Consider the following 17,185-nt stretch of genomic DNA (forward strand, 5'->3'; position numbering starts at 1 on the left):
TACTGAGAAACGACAGCTAGCAAACGGATAGATCTAAGATTTTATATATTGCTGAAAATAGAACCCCTATAACTAGAAAGGCCGACGCATCCGCCATGTTGGAGCAAGCGTACTTATAGCACAACAGGGAAATACAGAATAAAAGACATTCCGTAGAACACTTGAACATGTTAGCAAAGATTACTGAGCATTTGTAACGTGATGATATTAAATTCACGAGAAAAAAAAATCGATATTAACCTCACAGAAGCGAGCTCTATTTCCAGGCTGTCAGTCACTTCGTCGGTTATTAATTATCCATTTATTATTCTTTCTCCATTTTCTGGAAATCGGAAGAGCCAAAATCCTTTCTTATAGCTGTTTGCACAATTAACAGCCAAACAACCACCCATTTGACTCCATTTAACACGTGCTAACGAAATATAAACATCAGCATCAATGCTATCGCTGCGAAGCACTTGCTCCAAAATGGCGGATGCGTCTGCGCCTCTACTATAAGCTGAAATAAGTTATAGTTCTTAGCCTTTACATAAAAGTTTGTTGTGCATTCAAACTTTGCTTTAAACGATCAGAGAATGCGTGTAGTACTATACGATTGGGAAATAGATGTATATTATGCTGTTAAATTGATATTGGTATTAGAGTAGTGGTTTTATTAGTTCTGGGCAATTTCTTATCGGAAAAAAAACAATAAATCAAAATTATATTGATAGGCATTGGTTGCTGATGTCAGTCATTTTAGAAAATAATCTTGTCTCCCATTGATACGTTTTAATTTACTGGGCTTTACGGATGGGGGGGGGGAGGAGATCATTATTTTGCTACTGCATGCGCATGCAAAATTACAATTGTAGTCTCCTTTCATTTCACTTAAATTACGTTTTCTTTTTGTTTTGTTAAATATCAACCTATCCAGGAGCTTTCCCTTTATCAGCCTTTTCAGATCTCACAGTAATATAAATCATTCGTTATCATGTGGTGCAAAAGAAACAGCTGGTTCTTCACGAGAACATTTTCGCACGTACTTTAATCTAACTTCAAAAGAAAGTTCTCAAATATATCTTTGCAAAATGTTATTTTGGACAATAATCGTGCTCATTACCAGTTTAACAGGTAATTGTTGCGATTTATCTGAATATTTTTTCTTAAATATGTTTTTAAATATTGCACCATTTTGTAGTACATTTATCTTGTTTTTAAAATGTAGAAATAATTATTTAAAGCAATTTATGATCTTAAATATTTGTACCTCCAGCCGATTATCCTGAACGTATGTTAAAACTTACATAAATATGTCTTTAAGTACGTAGTTTATATCTATTGTAAAAAAGAAAAACAAAATGTTTAACACGTAGTCACCTACGCACACCCATAAAGATGATATATGTTGATAACTTACACTCTAATATTTTCAACATTTTGAATACACTTTATCTTCAAAACTGACACTTGGCCGGCATTATAGTGAACTATTTAAAATATGCTTCTGTATCTCTCACAAGGTGTTTTAAAACTAAACCAACGATAATAAAAAAGCAGTCTATTTTAAATGTTTTACTTTGTTTTTACTTATTTGTGTGAAGTAAAAGAAGTTTATTGTAATTGTTTAAAATGTAGGGTCAAGCCAGGGAGGCTTGACCCAATTTTTATTTTTTTTATTTCCTTTTTTTTTCTTTTTTGGTAGAACAGTTAGAACAAAACAAAAAATGTAATAAAAATAGTTTGAAATTTTGCACTTTTATATGGATAAAAAATAGCATAATTCTAAGTAGAAATGTTACAAAAATTATATTCATCATGTCTGCAAATGCGTCAAGTGTCCTAAGAGCTAAGGAGACTTTACCCAACACTTAGGGAGACATGACCTCCCTCAAGAAGATTCATAGCTATTGAAATCACAAACGCAGGTTTGATGGTATTTTTTGTTTTAATAAGTGATAATTTGAGGTGAATATACAAAATGTTCACTCTTTAGGTGAAGTGTTATATTTTGTTTACGTTATTTATCTTACTTTATATCGGCAGGATGGCAGAAGTCGAATTCAGAACTTTATTAGATCAGACATAAGCAATATTTCAGTCATTTTACTAAGTAACAACTCATTGGTCTCAAGAATTATTAGTATTTTAGTTATTTTTTAAATAAAAGCAATTTTCAAACCAAAATTTTATATATAATTATTCATAAAAAATATAAGTAATAAATCCGGCCTTTATATTACAATATTGGAGTTATTGCTTAAGTAAAATCATATCATTAGGCCAAAATCACAATATTTATAGATTCAAAAATAAAAATTCAATGAAAAAAACATCAAATTAAAGAAAAACAACAAATTATTCCTTGGGTCAAGTCTCCTTAGTTAGTTTTCTTTTCTTTACATTAAACTTTTAGCATCTTAGATTAAAGTTATATAAAACTACTGTATATCAATAGATAGCTATATATAGGAAATTGACTAAAACACTTACATACTTTTAAAATTCATTTTTTTAAAACAGGAGTTTAAAATCTAAACAATTTCAAAATCTTCAAACTTCACTTTTAAGGTTCAATATCATTTATCACTGATTTTTTTTGTAAAACTACTGATAATTCTGAAATGGCTTGTCTCTGCAAAATACTGTTGTGGGACTGGTCAACGAGTAATATGTCTAAAAATTTCCCTAAATATCCTTTTCACGGAAAAAATCCTCTCGGCTCAAACCCCCTTAGTTTCCCCTATTGTTTAAACTACGTTCGAATTTTACGTATTACTCATAAATATGTGTAAAACTGTCGCTTTACCAATAAAAATGTTTGTCTAAAGAAATATTTTCTGATTGAAGAGTGTAAATATTTGTAGACTAATGAATAAGCAAATCTGTAAATTAAATAATGGATAAATGAATAAACAAGAAAATGACTAAATAAATAATGAATAATTAAACTAGTGACTGAATAAGAAAATGAATGAATGCATTAGTAAATATGTTAGTTACAGTAGAAAATTTCAGTTTTTTGTCCCAGCCTCATTGCAACCTTAGAAAGATAATTTTTTGTAACATTTTAAAGGACAAGATAACAGGAATTTAACAGTGTTAAATAATACAAATTTATTTGGAACTTCAACACAATTGATAAAATGTCATTTATATTAGTGTTTTATGGTCTAGACAGCAAAAAAAAAAAACTGAAATGTATTTTTTAAATAGCTTTAAGTTTTATAGCAATCAAGTCATTTACAATGCTTTAAATATGTTTTTTTCATTATTAAAACTTGTCTCCAGCATTTTGCATCTTTACCATCCAACAGTTTTGACAAGTTTTCATGACGACTATGTGCAACTAACTGACGGCTCAAGAATTTTGTGTGTTGACAGTCCCAAGCTTCTTGATTAGGGGAATTTAATATAAAAGTAAATAGAAAACAAATTGCGTCTGTTATTACCATCCTTGCTCGTACTTTTAAATATTATTGTGCGATTTACTTTGCAGTTTATTGTGCTTTTTCTCCTAGCTTTTCTACTGCCAATCTTCAAAATCATAGTGCTTTTGCTCAAAAACTGCAACGTTTTAACGAAAATAGCCATATTTTATATATTTTAGTGAAATATGTTAAAATGACACTACTATTTGTGCAATTGCCATCCAGCGCAAAAGTTTTTAACATGAGCACGGTAAAGATAGTCTGAAGATAAAATACTACTGAATGTTTTATGCATTATTTTAATTATTTTTTTTTTTTTTTGAAAGTTTTTTTTTTTAAGTATGAATTTATTATTCCATAAGTTTAATCGTTTTTTTTCTTTTTCCTTTTTAATTATTTGATGTCATTAGTTTTTTTCCTAGGATTTAACAATTTTAGTACAGTTTTTTGATTTTAGATAATAAATTTAAAGGAAAACCAAGGGGAAATTACATTTATGAAATTTGCCAAACATTCAGATTTAGTCCGCAATATCTCTAAATCTAATGATGTTTTGAGAACTTTTGCAGTTCTTCAAATTATATATTTTGCCTTTCTAAAAAAAATGCCTAGCTGCAACTTTGTGAAAAGTTGAAAAATTGAAAAATTTGCAGCGCAAAAATTCACTTTTCTAGAAAACAGACAGAATAAAAATGAGAAAATACTTACCATTTAAGTACATTAATGAATGTATGCGTGAATTATTTATGAAATGAATGAAAAAATTAAGGAAAAACACGATTTCCATTCGCCCCAGAATTACGCCACAATTGAATCATTTAAGTAAACTCTTAAAATCAAAGAATTACTGATATTCTTTACTAATAATAATAAAGCTGAAAGTCTCTGTCTGGATATCTGGATCTCTGCCTGTCTGGATTTCTATATCTCTGTGACGCGCATAGCGCCTTGACCGTTCGGCCGATTTTCATGAAATTTGGCTTCGAAGTGATATTTTGAAAATTCGATTTAGTTATTTTTATATTCTAAATTTTAAGAACGGTTTACCGAGGAAATTATCATTACGTTGACGAATAAATTTCCAAGTTATCATAACGTGAAACCGTAACTTGGGCGAGCAAATAGCCATAGAAATTCATTTTCCATTATTTTTAAATCTACAGATAAATCAAATGACCTTTTAATTTTCCACCACGGGCAAAACCGTGCGGGTACACTAGTAAGTACATAAATACCGTACTTAATAGAAGTATCACGATACGAGTATTGAATTTTGAAAATGATTTGTATTATTGTATTATCCTATGCCGTGATCTTTACTGGTAGTTATAATTTTACTGGTAGTGAAATATTCTATAACATAGTAAAAATACTAACATATAAGTGGCGGCACTGATATCTGAGTAAATTACATTTTACCATTTCATTTTGCAATACATTCCCCTCCTTTGGAAGCTGCTGTCTTCGCTCGGTTCACTTTACGAAGACCTATCCGAGATTACTTCCGCAGAGAATTCCTGATTAAAGTGGAACCTTCTGAAAATAAATTACTACTTATTTGCTTTTACTCAGCATTTTATCATTTACAAAGCGAGAGCTTGTTGCAGTTGGAATTACTGAATGCACCAGGCAATTTGAAATAATGATTTTCTCGTGGTTTTTACATTAACGAATAATTTTATTATACGTAAAAATATATACAGCAGAACCCCTGAATATGGGACGCTAAGGGGTCTGGACATTTTGTCCTTCAAACAGAGCTGTCCTTTTTTTAGATGCATATTTGCTGATGCAGGAATTGAATTAACTCACAAGTAGCCTTACCTAAAAGGACTAAGGATTGAAATAAAACTTAGCACATCGATATAACACTTGAAAATATTGAATCCGTGTTTTTCTTTTATCGGCAACCAACATTTTTAGCGGAGTGAAATTTACCCCTAAATATTGGATAATTGGAATATTAGAGGGTGCTATATATTCTTTTGTTTTAAATTTTGATTACAAAAAATCAAATTATGATTGCAAATTTGAGAAAACTAAACAAACTAAAGTTGACGTGTTTCAGGTTTTTTTCTGAAAATACTATTCAAGGTGTAAACGCTCTCTCGCAACCGTATCCCGGGGAACGGATAGTTGCCAATGAGCAATTCATGTGCTCTAAAGAAGTTGAAATAAAATAAAACAAAATAAAATGAAATCATAGAACACATTTTGCTTATTTTGTAAAATTATATTCTGTATATGATTATACCTGTTGTAGGTGCCACTAAGAAGGAAGACATTTGCACGTTGGATCCTGACGAAGGATCATGTACTGCGTACGTGCAAATGTACTTCTTTAACCAGTACTCGGGCCAGTGTCACGAATTCGTTTACGGAGGATGCCTTGGAAACAAAAACCAATTTGAATCTCGAGAAGAATGTGAAGAATTTTGTGAAGGTGAGATGATTTCGTAATTGTGCGTGTAATTCTGATCTGAATAAACGTCATACCGAATATTTTTGAACTTATAATGAAAATTGCTGTTGGAATAGAGTTTGAATTTTCGACTTTGTAATAAGCAAACAACTAAATTATTAAATTTTCTGTGCATTCAATTATAAATAATTATGTATTCATTAATATATGTCCTTTGCAAAAGATTATTAAAGAAAACATTTTAACACAATAACAATTGAATACCTTCGTCCTGAAAATTAAAATAATCAAACTATCTAACGTTTTGAAGCACAAAGACTGCAAATTACTGCAGCGCACAGATGAGCTCGGTTGAAGCTGCGATTCCCGGATGTGCCATGTTATGAAGATGATCTAATATTAGTTTACGAAAAGGAGCCGGGACAATGGACGTGGAACTGCGTCGATTACTGTTGTCTATTGTAATTATTTTGTCCGTTTTGCTGAACACTTTATGAGACCAGTATATGGTTGATGTAAAGGTGGTTTTACATGGTCCACTTTTAGAAAAATATGCAAAAATGATTTTAGTAATGGATGAATGTAATACTGATCAGTGCAATGAGCAGATGTTGAAACAGGATTCAGCTGTCCCAAATGTTGGATAATTGATTATTTTAACACAATCATTGAGGGGAAAAAAACCCCGAAAGAAAATTGAAATCATAAAATTTTACCAAAAAGTCTCATTCTCGTTAATAATAAAGGATCTTAAAACAAAAGATCAATGTGAAGATGTTTAAAGATTTAAGATTTATATTTGGTTGGCAAAACTGAACATTTTTCAGTTTCAACACAAATCATGAAAAAAAAAAAAGCGTTTTGTTTTACAAACGCAAAATTTTCTACATTTCAGTTGTGTTTTAAGTTCAGGCGTGCGTCTGAAAAAAAAAAAAAAACACTTAAGGTATCCGACTGAGTTTGAAGAATTGTTTAAAAAAATAACTTGGGCATTTTAAAATGTTATTTTTTAGCTGCATATGTTTCAAAACTGAAAAAAAAAAGTAAAAACAAGCTTTCAAAATATTATTTTTAAAAAAAGTTGGACGAATTTGAAGAAAAATAGCGAAAACACGTATTTTACGCTAACAGCTACGGTCAAAATTAGGTTCTAATCACACATAGATACTTGTAGGAATACATTTTTATGACATCTATGTGTGTTTATCTGCAAAATATTTCCTTTTTTAAAAAATTGTTCTGAAATATAGCTAGAAAAAGTTCACATACTAGTATTTTTCTTTTTAAGCTTTTGTTTAAACTTATGCACATAAAAATATTTCTTTATTATGAAATTCATCTTAGTTTTTAAAGGAAAACAACAAGCAAAGTACATCAAATTATCTCAAAAAATTTCACATCAAAACATGAACAACTTTATGAGATATCATTGTTACAGTAGCCAGCTTTCTTCAAAACATTATTCCTCAGAAAACGCATTTAAATGTAACTTCCGGTCTAAAGTTTCACTTACGAATCAGTAATAACACAGCTTAAACCTCAGTTGTAATTAATGTAGAGAAAAAAGTGGGACCGTTTTAAGAAGCTAACAAATCAGAAAGAAATAGCAGAAATACGTTTAAAAGAAATAAGTGAACATACAACACAGGTTTGCCTGGTTTATTATTTGATACTTGTACGGAAGTACGTTAAACTTGATCGTAATTAGAATAAGAATGATGCGTAAGTCTTAACTTAATTTCGAGTAATTAAAGATTTCTAAAAAAATCCACGAAAATGATCAGGATCACGTTAAATTGTTTTAAAAGAAAATAATCTGTATTTTATCAGAAAAAAATTGAGACTTTCTCATGGTCAAAAAAGAAAATGAAAAAAATCCTCCATTGTTTTTAGAAATTCAAAATTGCCCGTACGTTTTCATGTATTCCTGGCATCTGGAAAAAAACCTTGACTGTTAAAGGCTATCCAGGTTTTTCAGATAGCTCCTGCCCCAAGCAAAACCCTCTGGTTACTGGCAATTGTCTTCCACGGTATGGCAACTGACTTACACCACTATTACCCTCACCGTAACAGCTTAGTGGTATACAATTTTTATGCTCTCCTGGTGGCCATTATATTTTAGTATGTTTTGAGCAAACTGGTAGACTTAATGGAAGAAATAAAATGGAACCAAAATCCATGCGTAACCCAAATTGTAACTTTTTTGACTTACTCTGCTGTCCTTTTAACCCGTCCAATATTGTCAACTTAATCCTAATTTACTGAGTATCTAAAAAGGTTTGAAGACAGAATTAGAGAAAAAATATGCCAATAAATAAAATGTTGGCATTTGCTTCCTTATTTATTCACGAAATAAATAATGGAATGTTTTAATAAATAGAACTTAAGTGCCGTGATTAAGATTGTCCCCAGTTCTTATTATCGTCATTTCAAGTAAAGGCATTATTTCTAACCAAAAAAATATTAGGGTTTTGGTCTGCCTTGGGCAGGTAAACGGCAGTTTCTGCAGAAATGAGTTTTCGAGATACTTGAAGAAGGGTTTTGAATTCGATAAGAACAATACGGAAATGTTGAAACTAGACGTTTCTTTATTCGCTCTTTTTTTCAACGAAAGTCAAACTGGTACGTTTGAACAATAATGCTTACGTAAAAAAAATAATAATAATAATTTGAATTTTGTAATTTTTAATTCAAATTATGTTTTTCGCAATCACGAGTTGCGACAGAACCCTACTCATTGGTTACTACCATCTTCACTTGTTTCTAGGAGCGGTTATTGTCCCTCCAAGTCTGCCCCTCCTTTTGGGTGGTTACATGTATAGTTGTGTATGTGAATGGGTAGGCTTGTGTGTGTGCGTAGACCTGTGTGTATAAATGTTGGCTTGTGTGTATGTGTGAGTGTGTATGTGTATGAGCGTTATTGTGTATAGTACATGGACGCCATCGACCAGGAGAAGCGGATTCCGGGGCACAGTGCTCGCACCTGCAGAGGACGGTGGGGTTGAAAAAGTAACCAAACATCAAGGGCGGTCAAATGAAAACAATTAGCAACCGTGATTGATTAAAAAAAAGCATAATTTGCAGCAGGGTCGTAACCAGAAAATAATTTCGGGGAGGGTTCAAAAACTTTCATGCGGAGGTTTGCACTATTTGTGCTAATGTTCAAGTCGTCGGGTTATCTATTATGAAAGCGTTTTATGCAATTAATATACATATAAAAGACATTTGAGTTTTGGAACAATATTTTTTGAAAAGTTTTAAATATAAACGAACATTTAATTGTCAAACAGAACTTTTCGGGGGGGGGGGGGGGTTGAACCCTAAGTACCCCTTCCTGGTATACGGCCCTGAGCTTTCACTGCCTACCTGCCCACTGCAGTGTAGTCTTCAGACAGTTTCACACGCAAGCAGCCTAAACTTTGTTTAATCCGTATTTTTCCACATACAATTCAATGGAAGAACAGTGTTTGCTTCCATGCAAAATAGGCCTTATTACAGTTCTAAAATATAAAACAAAATAGACACCTGAAATATATTTATTACTTTTGTTTTAAAATTATAATGTTATTAATGTTATTATTCTAATCAATAGGAATGGCATTAGACAAAACAGAAGAATGCACGAAACCAGCTGACAGAGGTCCATGTAGTGGTTTTGTTGTAAGGCATTATTATGACGAAGCAGAAGACGATTGCTTTTCATTCGTGTACGGAGGATGTAGAGGAAATGCCAACAATTTCGCTACTAGAACAGAATGCATGGAAACGTGTTCCAAGAAAAATTATGCCGACCAAACTGTACAGCTTAACAAAAATATGTAAATAAAAATTTAAACCAATATTGTGTTCGCGTATAGTAATGCACAACCTGTTTCAAAAACAATTCGAACGGCGAAAACTGTTGAAGTAAAATTCAGAATACATTTGTGCTACAAAATAACATAATGTAAGAAAAAACATCATTAATGCACCAATTTGTAATAAATTTCTGACACGGCAATAGTAAAAAAAAATCATAAACATTCCTGGAAAATAATGGACAGCTAATGTGTCTACTTTCTGCATGAAGCATATCTTGTAAAAACAGGACTTTTTCGCGTTAAAACTTAGTAACCTCTTCCTCAAATTAACCTGGAACCTTTCTGAAAAATATTTAAAAAAAAAACGTTCCCAATCAAAGCGAGTCATGTTTCTAAAATAATTCAGGAATCTTCAGTGAAAGCATAAAAGGATATAGTGATAGCTTGTCACCATCCTCCTTTACCTGGGAATATTTTGAAGCAAATATGATCGACTCCAAGACGGAATTGCAATTATTTCCTTCATAGCTACAATATCCGGAGGCTTTATTTCGCCCTTGATTGGTACTCAGTCAATCCGGAGAGGCCGTAATTGAGCTGACGAAGAATCACCTAATAAAGAAGTGTTCTATATTTTTACACTGGTAGCTAAAAACCTTTTTCATCACGTTATAATATCGGCCAACATCGAACTTAATGTGATTCAGGAAACTCTTTCGTTACAAGGCTTGTTTTTCTCAGAAAACTGGTATTGAAGTCCCGAAACGTTAACCGGAAAGAATTAGTGACGTTTCGGGTTTTTTTTTTGCTTTTCAGGGTTTTTAGGAGCTCCTTATTCAATGCAGGGAAGAATTAACTTATGGATATAAAGTCATCACAAATCAGCTTTCGTCCAGTTCTTTAATTCGTTTTATCCAGTAACAGCGTACGCACCTTTATAATGACCTATAATGACCAGTACGAATAGAATATTCCATCAATAATACCTAGAGATGTAAAATTTCCGGAAATTCTGAAGTGGTTCAAAAAAACCGTTTTTTTCCGTTTTTTTCCCGGAAGAATTGGAAGATATGTAAAACATGTTTTTTTTTTATGAATGAAAATAGTTTCTTAATTTTTCTTGGAACATATAATGGTTTGAGCGTTAAAAAATATATGCAATCCAGGCATCTTCTTTTTTTTTTTTGCTTGACAGAAATACACATAAAAGAAAGTTTTATTAGAAAAAAATAGCCGTTTTGTTTTATAACCGAGAGCTTTCTTGGTCAATCACGAGAAATAAGTCAAATCGTGATTCAACCAATAATATTGGGCAAGGTGTGTCTACTCATAACAATTAGGTTTTCTATTTTAGAATGCCTTTGAAACTTGAAATAATAATAGTAATCATCGACATTCAAACATGATTGATATTGTTTGAAAGAAAAATAAGTATGATTTCCCTCCCTCGCAATGTAACTTTACTGTCTGAAATTGAAAGCTTTTGAGTTTTGATTTTTTCTTATGCAGTCTAAATTCAAATCAAAACTAAATTGGTTTTTCTGTATCTTTCCAACAGAAACCCTAAACAAAAACTGCGTAAAGGTTTCTAAAGCTGAACCAAAACTCGAGCTGGAGTTTCAGTTAACTATAGGGCCGTGGTAAGCACAGTAGTAAAAGCAGTCACTTTTGAACAAAATTGAGTTATTGTAACCAAGTTGTTCTCTGATTTGCATTTTGCTTAATAAATGAAATGTTTTAGGGTCATTTTAACGGGAACTTTTTTTAAGAAAAATTCTGGAAAAAAAAGACATTTGAATTAAATGTATGGAAGAGCCAAGCTTTAAAACGCACTATCTCAGATTGAGCTCAACTGCAGATTCCCCTTCTGTTCTTAGCACGGCAGAGTATGCAGATTTGTTTTTAAAATGGTGTTTAATTTACTGCTATTTGAATTTATAATAATTAAATTCTGTATTTTTTTCAAAACTTTTTATTTAAGTTTAAGTTTTGCTCTTCGTTATGTAAAAGTTAGTTGGATTTTGTTCAACGGAATGCAAAAGTTAATACTGAAAAAATATTGAGGTGGCCGTGTCCCTCTCCCCCCCCCCCCCCAAAAAAAAAAAACGAAAGTCGATTTTTCAAGTCTCACACCCTTTTTATATTTTTCTTTTTAGATCGAAAAAAACGTAAATAAGTTTCATACAATTTGAGCAATGGCAACCCGTGCCGACATGCGTCTGAAAGTGTGAACCAACACTGTACTAAACCGAATCAAGAAATATTTTTTTGGAAGATTGAAATTTCATGTTTATGAAACGTTGCCTCTAGCCGCACAGTACCACAAAAATATTTATCCAAATCAAAAAATATTTAGGTGTTGAGCAGGCCTAAAGTTTGCAATTTTCTTCAAATAATTGATTTAATTTTTCTATATATTTTTAAAAATGTAAGGTTTTTAAGAAGTTAGCCAGATAAAAAATATAAACAATAGAGTCGAATATAGCGTTAAATAGCAATTTTTGCTCTCTTGCTATATTTAAGTCTCCCACATGGTACTCTGAGCATGGATCTTATGAATTTTAAGTTACATTTCTCATTTTAAATATTTTTTTTATTATTAATTTCCAAATGTTGATTTGAAAATGTGTTCGCTAATAATTTTTGAACTTGATATTTTATTTTTTAAATGTATGTGTGGTTTTTTAAAAGGTAAATCGAAAAAAAAATCAATTTTTTGCAGAAAATCATAAATTTTAGGCCTCTTGATGGACATCTAAATATTTTTTAATTTCGAAAAATATTTTTGTGGTGCATGTGGGGCTATATAGTCAACGTTTTTTATCGACATAAAATTTCGAATTTCCAAAAAAAATATATTCGGCCTCGTACACAGGGCTGGTTTACACTTTCAGGCGCAAGCCGACACGGGTAGACGTAGTTTAAATTATATGAAAGTTGTTTTACAGTAGTTTTGATTTAAACGGAAAAAAATAAGAGGATATGTGACTTGAAAAACCAACTTTCATTTTTTTAAGGCGCTCTAATAAATAAATAAGCATATAACTGAAATTATTGAGATAGTTTTGTGGAGAACATTTCATTTTTTGGGCGAAAAGTATTTTTTCGATCTATGTATGCAAATTTTACTATATAACAACTTGCATTATCAAACTAAGACAGTATTTTAACATACAAGGAGGGGGTGGGGGGAGAGTTAACTAGCATCAGAGTTTGAGGTCTACTAATTTTATCTCTTTTTGCTGAAAATTTCAATTAAAACTTCCTGAAAAGTTGAAAAAATTCAATTTTTCAGAATTGGAAATAAACCCTTTCGAAAAAGAAACCCCGTTTTTTTCCAAAATTTTACAGTTTTTTTTCGGACTGTTTTCATCTCTAGTCATAACCTAACCAAAAACTGTTAACATTTAAGATTAAACATTGGAAATGTTTTATATATGCTAAATAAAATTGAGAGTTATTCAAAGTGCAAAACATTTTTTCTAATTAAAATTTAGTCTAAAATTCAGTAGAATCAAAGTTAGTAATTTAGAAAAAAAATTGAAGTATAGCTTGGTTCGTGGATTTGCTTTAAGTCACATATTTTACAATGCAATGCAATGCAACACTGCAATTTTATTTCAAGTTTTCTTTAAAAGTTTGTTATGGGCAGTGTACTATCCGTAGGAGCTGGATCTATAATTGCTGAGAGGAAAAAGAATCAATGTAAACTTCAGCAACAATTTCAAAATACATATTTGCTTTTTGGATGGATGTTAATGTCAAGACACCAATTTACCAATTAATTTTTAAACAAAAAAAAAAACTCTTTTTTTCAACAAATTCAACTTGTGCGCATTTATTTTCTCTGCTTTTATACATCAATCACTGCATTTTTCTCTCTGTGACTGTCCCTCAGATGGTATCCTTTAATCAGAGGTGGAGATTCCAATTTACAGGGACTAAAACCAGGGAAAGCGTCCCTTAACTGGTGTTCCTTATTAAGACGTGTCCCTCAACAAAAAAAAAAAAAATGAGTGGAAGCATTGCGATCGAAAGCTCAACTTATGTTTAAGCTTCAACTGTATCTTATCACTGCTGTTTCCTATTTACGCGTACAGAAAAAAAAATTATGATGAGTTGAATCGAATTGTATTTTCACTAAGATCATTTTCCTTGTCTCTAAAACTTTTTCTTGAAGGTAAAGTTTAGTAGTGCTGCCATCTACTGATTTAATGGGTAAACTTTCTAAGTATCTCTACTTTTCGTTCAATGAAACCAGTTATGAGGGGCATTCCAAAAATGATGTCACTTTTTGAGCGGGGAGGTGGTGCATAAATTTGTGACAGTTTGTGAGAAGGAAGAGGGGTTGAGTTTTAAAATGCGTGAATTTTTTTCAAAAGAATATACTGAAAGCGAAAAATAGCATGACATGCGACTAAGGGGGGAAGGAGGAGGTAAAGTGAAGTGTGACAAAGGGGAGTGGGTGTCAAAATTTTTGAAAAAAAAGCATGCATCGTTTAGGAACAGCCCATAAGGAATACAACTAAACGGCATTATTGTAGCATTATTGTAAGGCAGTATTGTAGCTTTTCAAAATTAATTTGTCTGGGTTTCGGTTAATCAAACCGTCAATAAAATGTTTTTTCCCCCTTTAATTTCGTCAAAAAGAAAAAATCTTAATACTATTATGTATGCAAAAATTTTGGAGGATGTTTGTTATTCTTTCACGCAAAAACTACTGAATGGATTTAAATAATGAAATTGCCCCATTGGGGGCAATTTCATTTTTCATTCTCTAATATGGATGTGAAAAAATACTTGCACACATTAGCATTATATGTCCATGTCTGCTGAAGATGGCACCTGTTCGAAATTTCTAAGTAAAACGAAAACGTGTTATAAGCTTTTTAGTTCCATGTTCGAAGTTTTTCCTCTCAATACAGTATTTAGTGTATCATCTCAACTCCCTGGCGATAGTTACAAGTGTTGTATTGTTGAATATTTTTGCTGACTGTTCAAGGCTTTTCTTAAGTCAAGTCTTAAAGAAACATTTTCGCACAAGATTGGCTGATAATAAATTTAATTGTCTGATTATTTTCCATTTTAATGCAACTTTGATGCAATTTAAGTTTTTTTTTTATTTGTATTGATTGGACACTTACTCATTAACCAATCGATTTCGCCAACTTTTTGCTCAAATATTTCAATAGCTGAGGCATTTAGCAGTTTGTTCAAGTATTTGTTTTTGAAGTTAAACACTGAATATACCATGCCTTGCCTTCAATCTTCGAGTTGAACCGAACCATTGCTTCGGTCACTCGTCTGGTCTGCTAATCCTATATAAGCTACCAGTTTGTTTGGCGCTCTTGGCTTTCTTAAGAGGTTTTCCATTTCCAGCTCAGTCACTTTCCTATGCCGAGCTGATGAGTGCTAATAAGCACGAAACTGCTGTCCTCGGCTGGAAATGACTGAACTGGTGGTGTATTTCATGTATTTCTGCTTTAGCCCTGGCTAATGGGCGGTAATTTACTGACTATGTAATACTGTTTCTCGGTTTCCACCATGTAACCAAACTATGACCGTTAAAAGAATCTTTAAAATTTCTGTTTAAATGTAAACGAATCTTCCAACTAAGTTAGTTAAATCCATAAACAGTTCCAAGACTTCCATTACTTTGTCTTAAATTTGAAAACATGACCAAATTTTGCTACTTATTTTGGATAAATTTTATATGATAATGTTCAGCGTCATTTTATGGTCACCAAAATTATTGTAGTATTTCGCGACAATATCTCTTAGACGAAAATTAATAACGGACATATTCAGTAAATTAGAACCATGCCTTGCCTTCGAACCATTGCTTCGGTCACATCTGTGCTAATTCTATATTAGCTACCAGTTTGTTTGGCACTCTTGACTTCCTTAAGAGGTTTTCCATCTCCAGCTCAGTCACTTTCCTATGCCGGGCTGATGGGTGCTAATAAGCACGAAACTGCTGTCCTCGGCTGGAAATGACTGAGCTGGCGGTGTATTTCATGTAGTAACGGACAGTTTTACAATGTAGGGGAATATTATCCAAGGTATTCCGAAACGATTTGGTAGCATTTTAAATCGCACCAAGAACCCACAATAATTGAAATTTCAAAAAAAAAAAAAAATAAATAAATAAATAAAATAAAATAAATAAAATAAATAAATAAATAAATAAATAGATAAAAAAAATAAAAATAACAAAATCAAATATATGGGGATTATGTGTAGCTACATTTTTTTTTTTTTTTTTTTTTTTTTACACATTTGTACTTCAATAGCCATATAGAGAAGGTTTGAAAATCTATGTTAAAAAAATAATAATAAACTGACATATTTTTAAACTAGTAAAGTTTAATTTCATATTTTGGGAGTTCTTCAAAGTTGTATGCCCTTAAATGCCTTGCTTTCGTTTCTAAATAAATATTGTTCTTTTAATATTTTACATACTTATTGCTATTTTACTTTCATGGGCAAGAAAGGAGCTCGATTTTTAATCACTTCCTTCAAAGCGATTAGTTTCAAGTTCTTTGAGTTAAAACATAACAAATGAAAGTAGCGACTGTTTCTCATAGTTGTTACTGACACAGGCAACGCCGGGTATTTTTGCTAGTAATAATAACACTAATAATAATAATAGTAACAATAAATAAATAAATAAATTCAAAACGATATTTTTGCTGACCGAGTCATCCATTTTGATATGTCCGTACTTTATTAGAGGACATCTTTCTATGATTAAAAATCTTTTATGTCTGAAAAATAGTAAAGGCCTTAAAATATATTCTAAAATTTTGAACCATTTTTCAACGGTCAATGAAAGTCAAACTCTCATCTCTCTAAATATGAGGGGGGAAAAAACTTGAAAACGTAGTTTTGAATAAGTGTTCGAAATTATTGGGAAATTAAAAAAATCACACCTTTTCTACTCCAACACTTATAATTTTGAAGTCTAATTTAGAATACATTTTATTACAATTAGATTGTAATACTTTAAGTTTTACATATGCATTGTTCCATAAAATTTGTTGTTAGAGGTCACAGTAATATTGTACTAATAATAATGTTCAAATCCAATTTCAAACTTAGATGAAAAAAATTTAAAATCTAAAGACTATTTTATCAGCTTGATTCTCTCTAAAAAGTACGAAATAAAATAAGTATTTAATTTCTTGATTATAATGCTCAAAAAATACAGTTCATCTTAATATACTTATATTTACGTTAATGCTAAAGCAGCCAAGAAAAAAAGTAATTGAGTTCTTGATTATAATGTTCAAAAATTTCAGTTCATCTTAATATATTTATATTTACGTTAATGCTAAAGCAGCCAGCAAAGAATAAATTAAAAAATTTGATAGAAGAAACAGGCGGTATATTGTTTCGTACGAACAGCTTTTACTATACCGCCTATTTCTTCTATCAAATTTTTAATTTAAACTTTACTGGTTGCTTTAGCATTAACGTATGTATAAATATATTAAAATGAACTGAAATTTTTGAGCATTATAATCAAGAAATAAATTACTTATTATCTTGAC

General features: G+C 31.3%; 1 protein-coding gene across 2 annotated transcripts in view; it reads left to right on the forward strand.

The window, feature by feature from the left end:
- Positions 1-986: 986 nt before the first annotated feature.
- LOC129221297 (BPTI/Kunitz domain-containing protein-like) overlaps positions 987-17,185 on the forward strand; it is a 25,380-nt gene continuing 9,181 nt past the window's right edge. Inside the window, exons 1-3 of one of the 2 annotated variants that reach the window (XM_054855756.1) lie at positions 1,064-1,113; positions 5,674-5,853; positions 9,425-9,664. In XM_054855756.1, the coding sequence (XP_054711731.1) occupies positions 1,071-1,113; positions 5,674-5,853; positions 9,425-9,654 (453 nt within the window). In that variant the 5' untranslated portion in view covers positions 1,064-1,070 and the 3' untranslated portion in view covers positions 9,655-9,664. Of the gene's footprint in view, positions 1,114-5,673; positions 5,854-9,424; positions 9,665-17,185 lie in introns of those variants that run through there. The other variant, XM_054855757.1, reaches the window with a different exon arrangement.

The sequence above is a fragment of the Uloborus diversus genome, chromosome 4 (assembly GCF_026930045.1).
Source record: "Uloborus diversus isolate 005 chromosome 4, Udiv.v.3.1, whole genome shotgun sequence".
NCBI classification, from domain to species: domain Eukaryota; kingdom Metazoa; phylum Arthropoda; class Arachnida; order Araneae; family Uloboridae; genus Uloborus; species Uloborus diversus.